Genomic DNA, 12,122 nt, shown 5'->3' with positions numbered 1-12,122 from the left:
TCTTGTTTATTACATCACTATGAATTGACAGACCGAGCTATCTTCCATTTTGGTATCTGTGTTAGTAAGGTTAACATGGATTATTAATTTAATCATTTCATTTTTTATATTATTGAATTTCATTTCGTTTATACTTTAATACCTTTTTAGAGTGCTTCAGTAATTTTTTTTGCGATCGCAATATCGTTTTTTTAAACATTGGTTTATCAAAATAACTCCCTTTCAATTAAGGATATTCCAAATCATTTGACAAAAATTCAGTTTTACGAACATACTTGCTATGGGACTGAAGAAGTTCTTCACACGGGAAGCAATCTTAAATAAATAAAAGAACAGAATTTCAGTTTCCCCCGTGTTGCACATATTTCATATTTCCAAGGGGCATAACTCTTTTAAAAAAAGTCAATCGTCCACCATTATAGAACTTATCCGAGATATTGCTGATATTAACCTATCGTATAAGTTTTATAAAAATCTGACAAGATATATATTCGTGTGAGCACTAACGAGGCGATTTTCCATAAATTTAATATTTCCACAGCGCATAACTTTTTTTTAAAAAGTCGATTGTCCACCATTATAAAACATGTCCGAGATATGGCTGATATTAACCTTTAGTATAAGTTTGATAAAAATCTAGCAAGAAATATACACTTGAAAGCGCCAACGAGGCTATTTTCCATAAATTTAATATTTCCAAGGGGCAAACCTCTTTTAAAAAAAAGTCGATCGGCTTGTTACGCGGGGGGACGAAAACTTGATTCTGTAATACCAAAGACATATACAGTACCCAAGATTGTAACTAAACGTAACTGCTGTCAACATCGCGCGCGTACAATCGTTCAAGCTATATAAAAAAAAGTAAGTTGTAGAGCTTACCTTAGCAATCTTTCGGAACATCTTTTACATTATGAAACTTTATTTCAAGGGACAAAAATATGCACATATGAATAAATATAACATAATTATGCATATTCTCATGTTATTATTTATTCCTTAATTGACTTGGAATATCAGTTTTCTTACCGAAGGTCGGTTGTTCTCTCCGGGCATCCCGTTTCCCTCCTTCAATATGAAAAGTGAACACCTAAAAACAATAGTCTTGAAACACCCATCAATCAACTAATTAGACATATATTGATTTGACCTATCAGTCAAAAATCTTCATTTTAAGTTTGACCGTTTTAAATGTACAGATTTGAAAGAAGTATGTATCAAAAGTAAAATAACAAAAATACCGAACCCCATGGGAAATTCAAAACGGAAAGTCCGCCGTAAAATGGCAAAATCAAAAGCTCATACACATCCAATGAATGGAAACGACTGTCATATTGTTGACTTGGTACAGGCATTTCCTTTTGTAGAAAATCGTGAGATAAACCTGGTTTTAAAGGTAGCAAAACCTCCCACTTGTATGACAGTCATATTAAATTCAATTAAATTGACAACAATGTGTGAGCAAAACAAACAGACATAATGGATAAAAACGTTAAAAACAGGGGTACAGCAGACAACATTGTAGTATAATCTTAATCACTATAAAAACAAACGATTTAACACAAAAATGCATATAGACAAAGTACATAAGCAAAACTAAAAGAATTCAAATGTAAATATTTTAAACAATACAAGCTATATTTTGTGTACCTTCCTTATTGTTCTCGTTCTTCAATTATCATACGTGTTTTATGTACTGTAGAACACATTGTACTATTTAGCTACATTATAATTGTGATGGTTTGTTTTCAGTTAAAGGTTTTTCTTTTTTGCTTTCAGGTTGAAAAGATTTCTGATGAAATAAGCACGAGGGAGGATGAACTTATTCCAAGTAATAGAACTGTCTTTATATTTTCCATTCGCATATTTCTTTATCTGTTAACCGGTTTCATTTTTAAGAACAATATTAATTGGCGGAATAACTTCCTAGGCGTGTCTTCAATATCGTCCACTCTATATTCAGAAGTAGAAAACCTCAATTCAACAGACTTTTAAAATTCTACAAATTAATAATTATACCACAAATACAGCATTACTTTGATTACATGCACGGTTATGTTACTTCCTCTCTCAAATTAATGGTTCACCATGACGTAAAGTAAGGAGACAATTTATTTACGATTAATCCAGGCATTAAGAGATTTGTCAAGTCACCATAAGAGCCATGCTTTTGCCCAAATTTTAAACTTCTCGGAATTATGTTTTTTTTATTTATAAACGAACATGCTAATATTATCTGGAAATTTAACTGCAACAAGGTCACTTGTGATGTCACTATGACATTTTAAACTTGTCGAAAATTACCTTTGGACTTAATCTGCCAATTTAACGCATAGTTTTTACTTAATTATATATATGAACAACAGCTTTACAAAAAAGATGTTTTACACACACAACTTATTTGTAATATACATTTAGTAGCAACATATTTTTCTGCTCATATTAATATATTTATGTCAAAATCCAAAATGATCTATTTTTTCAGTTTTTCACTAAATGTTATGTCAAAAGAGAAGACAAATTTCAGATAAGATAACCCCCAAGGATGACTGGAGAATATAAATAATGTCACTTCAGGTCTTTTTCAGACCGTCAAAAAACCCTTGCCAAAGTTGGGCGTCCGTTGGGCTGTGCGGGATGTACAAGTACGCAGCCACATCTGGTCAGAATGGGCACGTTAAATCCGATGCCTACGTTAAGAACCCAAACTCTTTGAGGGGTCCAAAGATGGCCTGTTGTATGGCAAACATTGCTGTCCCTATCCAACCTACAATCAATCACTCAGACAAATAAATACTGATGTCAAACAGACTAATGTCTTATGAATCTCCGAAGGTTATTCGTTAGATTTATAATACCTTTTTTAGTTTTTGAATTGAAGGTGGGGAAGTGGTCTTATCATACATATTCCGTTCTGATATAGACAGTCAATCGGTTTTATGGACATTTATCTATCATGTCTATAAACGTTTCCGATTTCATGATTTGTGATGAATTAAGAAGCTACTTACAAAATAAAGGTTCCCACTTCATCATACAAAGATGCTATAAATTGAATTTAGTATTACTTAGGTCCCTTTTGGTGATAATGCCCGTAACGTTGCAACATATTTTTAAATCAATACCCCCCAAGGGTGACTAGGGAATAGAAGTAAGGTCACCATTGGTCTTCCTCCGACCGGCAGTAAAACCCGTGCTAAAGTGGGGCGTCCGTTTGGCTGTGCGGGATGTACAAATTTGCAGCCACGTCCGGTCAGAATGGGGACGTTACATCCGATGCCTCGTGTAAAGAGAGTGCCACGCTCTTTGCACGTTAAGAACCCTTGCAACAACTCTTTGAGAGGTCCGTAGGTGACCTGTTGCAAGGCTAAATTTCTGTCCCTATCCAATATACCCTCATTTCCCGTGGCAGTCTAAATTTCTCCGACCTTAATCCCTTAATCTATTACAGAACCTACCTACCTATTGTATTTATTGTGAACTTGTTCTCGTCCTGAATATGCATGAAATATTTGCCACTGGACGTTAAGCAACCAACAATCAATCAATCAATCAATTTAAATCAATAACATTAATGTATCAATTGTATTGCACCACTTGCGCATTTCGGTAATTAAGGTTTCTTCTGTGATGTTCCTGGTGAAACCTTATAAAAAACGATGAGTTGACAAAAAAACCAAATGGGAATCAAAAGTTAGATCAAAACCAGATAAATGGCAATCAAGAAAAGCAATAGTTTATTTATCGGCACTAGGTTGACACCAATGTTGCAGAGAATACTGAGTATTCCCTCAAGCTCAGTCGGCAGTGTTTTACTGTAGAGATCATTCACAAGACATTTTTTTCTTAAAATTTCAAAGGTTCCAACTCCTTCGGACAAAGTTGATTGATTGTTGTTTGCCAAATGTCCAGTGTCAAATATGTCATGCATGTTCAGAACGAGAACATTTTAACAATAAATACAATAGGTAGATCTTGTAATAGAGGACGTAATAAAGTCGTGGGAATTTGACTGCCACTATGGGAAGAGTGTATATTAAATACGGACAGACATTTTGCCTTACAATAGGCCACATTCGGACCCCAAGGGGTCTTACCGAAAACATGGCAGTCTCTACACGAGGCACCGGATTACACGTCCTCTTCCTGACTGGACGTGGCTGAATAAAGTCTCTAAATTTCAACAATTCAACAAAGTTTTATGACCTCAGACAGGCAAAAAGACATGTGTTCAGATTAAACAGCTTTGCTTTTGACCTATAAATCATACAAGTACCATTATTCAGGAAAACTTTTGGTCCGTAGGTGACCTGTTACAAGGCTAAATGTCTGTCCCTATCCAATATACCCTCATTTCCCGTGGCAGTCTATATTTCTCCGACCTTAATCCCGGACGCCTCTATTACAGAACCTACCTATTGTATACATTGTAAATTTATTCTCGTCCTGAATATGCATGATATATTTGCCACTGGACGTTAAGCAACCAACTATCAATCAATCAGGAAAGCTTATTGTTTGTTTAAATGGTCACAAATAAAACAGTGAAAGTCCTGTTATTCCTTTTATTTTTTATGTAATTTGTACCTCAAGTAAATTTGAGTCATAATAAATGATTATTGATTGGTTGTTTCTTAACGTCCAGTGGCAAAAATTTCATACATATTCTTGAGAACAAATTAACAATAAATATAATAGGTAGGTCATGCAAGAGGTCGTCCGGGATGAAGGTCGGGCAAATTTTGACTGCCACTGGAAAATAAGGGTTTATTGGATAGGGGCAGACATTGAGCATTTCAACAGGCCACCTACGGACCACCCAAAGAGTTGCTGCATGGGTTCCTAATGTGCAATGAACGTATCACTCTCTTTAAACGAGTCATCGGATTTAACGTCCCCATTCTGATCAGACGTGGCTGCGTACTTGATACATCCTGCAGAGCCAAACGGATTCTCAACTTAGGCGAAGGTTTTACTGCTGGTCGCAGGAAGACCAATAGTGACCATATTTCTATTCCCCGGACACTCTTGGGGGAGTCATAATGAATTATTGTGGATTATTTACTTTCGTGGATTAAGGATATATGATTTCGAGATTTAACCAAAATTTGCATATAAACCAATAGAAAACAACTTCATCTAAAAGTCTTGTTATATTGCATTGCATCTAAGAGTTACCAAATAACATTACAGTTGGGGACAACGACTGATTGATTTGATCAAAAGAACCACATAGAACACAATTTTGGAACAAATTTATTAGTCTTCGGCTGGTCTGAAGGACGGGGTATTGGGGATTATGACAACCCCAAACACAAACACTTGTTACATAGGGTCAACACTTTTGCTTCGGATAGGCAACCCTCAAAACGTAGTGAAAAAACTCATCACAGATACCAGGATTGAATATAGTATTTGCGCCAGACGCGCGTTTCGTCTACAAAAGACTCATCAGTGACACTCGAATAAAAAAAAGTTAAAACAGACCAAATAAAGTACGAAATTGAAGAGCATAGGACCAAAAATTCAGCTGTAGAAAGCGTGTCAGTACCCTACATCATATACAACGTTCCCACTTCCGATCTAACGTGGATGCGTACTTATACATTCCACGGAACTACGTGAAAACCCTTGACAACACCTTGGTTCTTAAACGGAGAGATCTGAACCGATTTGTCTATCGTGGTTAGTTGGGGGCTCCTCAAAAGACATCATTTGAACTGACGTGGATTCGTATTTATACATCCCACATATATTTATTAGTAACCAGTACATTTGTTATATGCTTTAACTTGAACGGTAAGCACTTCAGACACAAGTAATTTGTAAAGACCTGCACTGAGCTGATATCAGTGTTGCAGAGTGTACTGTGTACTTCCCCAGCTGAAGAGGAGATGATTCGTTATTGAGATGATTCTTAAATTACAAAGATTGAAACTTCCTCAGGCAAAGTTGGTTATTGGGTGCGTAATGTCCAGTTGCAAAAATTTCGTGCATGTTTCGCGACAATTTAATAATAAATGCAATAGGTAGGTCCTGTAATAGAGGCCATCTGTTTTTAAGGTCGGGAGAATTTTGACTGCTACTGGGAATAAAGTGTTTATTAAGATACGGAAGGAAATGTAAGGTAGGCCACCTTCGGGCCCCTAAAAGAGTTTTGGCAAGGGTTCTTAACATGCACCAAGCATGGCAGTCACTCGACATGAGACATCAAATTCAAGGTCTCAATTTTGAGTGAACATGGCTACGTACTTTTACATCACACATAGCCAACATGGCGCTTCACATTGCCAAAAGTTGTACTGTCGGTAGGTAGAAGACTTTAGTGACCATATCTTTCTTCCCCAGTCAGCCTTAGTGGTTCTTGTTAAGGTAGCAGACTTACATTATAAGTTTAGTGTTAGTAGATTATTTTTTCTTTAACCCTTTTCAAATTAAGTATATATGGTGTATCTGTCAATAAAACAGCGACCCAATGAAAAACAAATATTACTTAGAAATAATACAGGTACGGCTTCAATAAAACACTTTCAGAAGCCTAAACTTTTACTAAATGAAGTCTCAAAAATTCACCAATTTACCTACGTGAAATGGCAACTCGCTTATATATTTGACACGCATGTGTATACCTTCATATATGAAAGATCCCTTCCACTATGAAAGGGACAAAAGACGCATAAACATACATTTTTTTTCTACCTTGCACATGATTTTAAATCGGTAGGTCTAACAAATATCTGCTCCCACTGCATTGGAATGTCCAGTACAATATTACATGTATGCTCTACACATAAAAGTTTTTCAATGTCATTTATACACTTTTTCTATCTTTCTTGGATTATATGCTGTTGTAGGATCATGCTAAGCTTGATTTGTTCAAGGTGAAAAAAAAAACTCAAATAAATCGTTACCATCTGAGAGAAAATTTTAGGTCGTGAAAAATTCAATATTACATAATTATATAGTTTGCAAAACATAAGAAATATTACAACATTCAATCACTTTTAGCGGTAAACTGCATTATAGATTAAGAAATCAATTGTTGTAATAACCAACTCGATACTTCATTATTTATTTCAGATATTGAACCAAACAAAGAAGAAGAAATTGCTCAGGATCAAGCATTAGTCAAAGCCAACCTTCCTGTTTCTGTCATTTTGCGTCAACAGTTTAATATCCAAAAGTCAAAGAATGAATATCTGACCATACTTAGCTGTATCAAAATAGACAATACATTAGTGTTTACCGACTATAGGAATGAGCGACTTATTATTTGTAATTCAGACGGTACTGATATCCATCACATTCCTCTGTACTATCAACCATATTTTATGACAGAGGTAAATTTTAATACTGTAGCCGTATCCTGTGGACGTCACAGAACCATACTGATAATAAATATATCTACACGTTCTGTCACCAGTACAATCAACACCAGTGGTAACTGCTACGGAATATCATATAATGATAATAAACTGTACGTTGTTATTGATTACAGTAAAATGCATGTGATGGACCTGACAGGTAAAGTAATACGTACTATACCTTTACCTTCAGGCAGTATCCGCGACATTACAGTAGACAGAGACAGGTTGGTCTGTACAGACGTTACATCAATATACTGCTGCTCGTTAGATGGTAAACTAATTTGGAAGTTTAAAATGGATAAATTACAAGATTTACGTCGTGTGACTACAGATGATGAGGGGAGTGTGTATGTGACTAATGATCTTACCAACACTGCAGTAGTAGTATCAGATGACGGGAAACATCATAGAGAACTTCTTACTGAATCAGATGGATTGAAAAATCCGAATGGAATTTATTTTGACAAAAAAGAAAATATTCTGCTTGTTTGTAATATTCGTGACGGAAATGTTTTTCTTTTTGACTTGAAGATGAAACCAACATAAATAAACATGAATAATTCTTTCAGACAATGAGTTTATTCGGCCTTGGATCTGTTTGTGCCTTTTGCCATTCAAAGTTACTTCTATATATACAGTGGCGTAGCTAAGCCATTTTTCAGTGTACGCCCGAACCCCGGCGAGGGGTTTGAGGGTCCCAAGCAGGTACAGGGCCAGGGACCTCCCAGCAGGGGTCCGACGGAAGCTAACGATTTATTGAGAGAGAGATACTATTTCTGTCATTAAAACTCATCAATAGCAACATACTTTAAAGTCTAATTTCTTGATTTTTTCATGTATAATTTATTCAGTGTGTTGATTTGGAATCTAATGGCCAATAGTTGTTACTATGAAATATGTTTAAAAGGAGATGTGGGGTAAAACAATCAATCGACCAAAGATCCAAACCTTTCGAAATATAAAAAAAGCAAGTCTACATTTTCAATGGTGTCGTTCTTTTGATTATTATGACTTAATCTAGTTTTCTCCTCTTTTATGCGCAAATTTCGTTAATGGACAAGTACATGCAATAATAAATTTTCATAGGTGGTCAGGTGTGATATGAACATACTCAAAGGGTTCCGTGGAATCCTGTGTCTCGCCTGGGATTGCTGCTGTCGGTTAAACCATAAAAAGTGAATCCATTTATCAGTCAAATACAGGATTTAAAAGAAATCAAACTTTTCTTTAAATGTTTTTTCTTGATCTTGGAAGATAAGCTTCTGTCCAAGTTTCATAACAATCTATGAAAGTTTACAAATGTAGCAGGTGAAAAATATTTAATCCAAGACCGTCTGTTAATTGCCCCAAAAAAATGGTAAAATACTGAAAAATGAAAAAAAAAATGTTTAGACTGAAATTTGCTGATTGTTATAAAAGTCTTGAAATCATTTAAAAGTAAAGGAATATATCTCCCCCATGCAAAACTCTGATTTTTTGTCCGGAATTGGCTATACTTTAGGTACGTTTTATTTTGATCAGCTCTTCCAATGTTTTTATTAGGTTTTGGATTTTCAAATATTTCGGCCTCGAGCATCACTGATGAGACATTAATTGTCAAAATGCGCATCTGGTGCAAAAAAAAAAAATCGTACAGTTGGTGTTAACATTTTCACATAAAATTCGATGAAGTTTTGACAAAGTAATTGATGCGTAACAAACGGTATCTACTTGTAAACTATTAAAAACAATGTTCTTTTCAATAAAATGCGGAAAAATTAAAAGCAAATTTTCATAATTATGCTCTGGATACTCTTTTGGTCATAAAAAAAGTATCTGCCTATATTCGGTAAAATTTCATAAAGGTTTTACAAATTTATTGATGTTGTAAAAAAAATTTAACCACAGGCTGAACATAAATATTGACGACGCCAACGCCGATTACGGAATGTCTCGCAGGCTCGACAAAACTGCATATCGTATCTCAGCAGATAATGAATTGCTTTAAACTATAGGAAAGGGAGGATAATTCACAGTAGATTCAGATTTTGACAGAAAACTAACAAATAAATAATATGATACCATTTGATTAAAAAGTAAATTTCTTCCGACTGTTATCTTCAATTAAAGTCAGTGGAGAAAGAACTACAAGGCTCATGTGCTTTTAGCCAGATCTTTTAATCTATTTAGATTAAAATATTTTTTCTCCAAAATTCATGTGTACGCCCGGGCGTTTTGACGTAAACGTAGCTACGCGCCTGATATATTTGTTTTCTTTACTATAAATCTAACTTAATTGATTGTCATGATCTGTACAGGTGTCTTCCTTTTTAAGATTGAAGACAGTATTAACAATTGTGTTATGTACATGTTTTGTGTGATCAATGTTTAATTTCATTTGTGACAACAAATCAACTTTATATGAAAATTTATAGAAATGTTACAAAGACGTGTTGTTCTTTGATTCACGTCCACTTTTTTACTTGATATGTATCTCCTCATTAACTTTTTGTCTCAAATTAAAGGCATTCTTTACGGATGTGTTGTTTGTAAATAAAATCGGAACACATTATCAATTGTATTGTGTCGTTGGGTTGCTGTTTCATTGACTGGTACTCCTTTTTCCTTCATTTGCCAATTCATTTCTTTCTTTCATCCCGGTAGACTTGCATGTACATTTCATATCAAAATAATTCAGATATATAAATTGTTTATTTGTTCTCACCATGAATATGCATGATATATTTGCCACTGAATGGTACACAACCAACATATTAACTAATTAAATCTTCCATTCGTACAAAATTATATGACATGTTTTAATTTTATTCGTTTGTTCATTTTCTAATATCGTGAAAGGTTGTAAAAATTTGATGTTAATCAAGTACAAATAACGCATGGTCTTACACCATACAGATTGATATGAATGTGTTAGAATGACTTTGTTTCCAACATCCAAATTAAATTCCGTTGAAAATTTACAAAAATATGGAAAGATTATGATTGATTTTCAAAATGTAATCTTGAACCTCGGCTGTTGTATTTGATCAATGTTGTTCGAATATTTATCTTTCGGCTTTTTGTTTTAAACATGTGAACATTCATTTGTTATATATATTTCAATAGGGAAAATCAACTTTTTCTGAGTAAGAAACAACATACATGCTCCTATCTTTAAGTATAATTCATACTCTTATGAGAAAGATATTATCCATGAAAATGTTATCTGGCGTACTCATATAAAAACCGATTTTTTTTCTTACTGAATCAAACTGATTGAATGGGCCGTTTGGATTGTATTTTAACAGACAAGGAAATATTCTGCTTGTTTGTTATAGAGATAACGGAAAAGCTTTTTTTTTTTGACGTGATAAAGAAACTTGCCTGAATGAACTTAAATTAGTTCATTCGATTTCGGATTTTTGTATTCGGTCATTCTAAATGGATTTTATGTGTTTGTATGTTATCTATTGAATACAAATTCAACTAAATTAATTGTGCTTTATCTTCCATAATTACTACCATGCTTTCTTATGAGTTCTATATAAGATATTCTGTATTCGGATTTTAATAAAAAATAATTTTTATTTGTATGTAATAATATTGTCACTACTTAAAATTTGATGTGCGACAACAAAACAGCTATATCAGACATTTACGGGAAATTTTACATAAGCCAAGGACATGTTGTTCATGGTTGACTTCAACTTGCTAGCTTGGTTGTGATGGTTGGTGCAAAAACTCAAAATGTATTTCAGAGCATCTTTTAAAAACCCGCAAAAATTGTTTAATGTATATATTATCAACTTGACACGTTTAGAACTTTTTTCATTGGTCGTATGTTTCTTGTGTACATAAAACACAAGATGTGTAATATTTGGATTTTAACCTGCCAGGGTTATGCTTTTTGCAATACAGATTATTATTTAAATTGTATTCATATGTATGTCCATAATCTTACTTTGTCCTCGACATAAAAAAAAGTATCTATACGGATGTTAAGAAAAAAGAACAATTTTTAATTTTCAATGTGTCACTTTCAACCCCAGTGGTTAATGGGGCTGGTGTTGCTCGGTCTTTAGTTTTCTATGTTGTGTTTTGTGTACTATTGTTTGTCTATTGGTCTTTTTTCTTTTTTTAGCCATGGCGTTGTCTGTTTATTTTCGACATATCAGTTTATGATAGATATAAGAAGATGTGGTATGAGTGCCAATGAGACAACTCTCCATCCAATAAACAATTTGTAAAAGTAAACCATTATAGATCAAAGTACGGCCTTCAACACGGAGCCTTGGCTCACACCGAACAGCAAGCTATAAAGGGCCCCAAAAATGACTAGTGTTAAACCATTCAAACAGGAAAACCAACGGTATAATGTATATAAAAAACGATTACGAACTGAACTTCAGGTTCCATGAGTTTGACACAAATTACAAAAACAAAATGTGGAAAATATTTCAGTAGAACTACTCCAACAACAACAAAAAAGGACATATACATCAATCAGACCGTACTCCAACGACACAAATAACAAGTTAAAATGAGTCATATATGTTAATAAAAGAAATAGATGTGGCATAGACGTTAACAAGACAGAACCCGGCGAAACAAATTATAAAAATATTTCGCTTAAACCCAAATAAAACAATACTCCAACGACGCAAATAATGAAATAATGTCATTTTAGTCAGTAAGAAAGTATCTGTACATTAAAAATAGTGAACAAAAGTGGCATTTACATTTCTGTACATCAACGAGACAGTATCCTCTCAACGCAAA

The 12,122-nt window shown here is 34.1% G+C and overlaps 1 protein-coding gene across 2 annotated transcripts in view; it reads left to right on the top strand.

The window, feature by feature from the left end:
* The window catches only part of LOC127732394 (uncharacterized), a 50,909-nt gene extending 39,973 nt beyond the window's left edge, over positions 1-10,936 (top strand). For both annotated transcript variants that reach the window (XM_052241424.1, XM_052241423.1), the window contains 2 exons: positions 1,777-1,828; positions 7,078-10,936. In XM_052241424.1, coding sequence (XP_052097384.1) covers positions 1,777-1,828; positions 7,078-7,910 — 885 coding nt within the window. In that variant the 3' untranslated portion in view covers positions 7,911-10,936. The remainder of the gene's footprint in view (positions 1-1,776; positions 1,829-7,077) is intronic.
* The last annotated feature ends 1,186 nt before the right edge of the window (positions 10,937-12,122 follow it).

The sequence above is a fragment of the Mytilus californianus genome, unplaced genomic scaffold (assembly GCF_021869535.1).
Source record: "Mytilus californianus isolate M0D057914Y unplaced genomic scaffold, xbMytCali1.0.p SCAF_24, whole genome shotgun sequence".
NCBI classification, from domain to species: domain Eukaryota; kingdom Metazoa; phylum Mollusca; class Bivalvia; order Mytilida; family Mytilidae; genus Mytilus; species Mytilus californianus.
The sequence above is the reverse complement of the archived record's forward strand: the minus strand, read 5'-3'. Positions and strand labels throughout refer to the sequence as shown.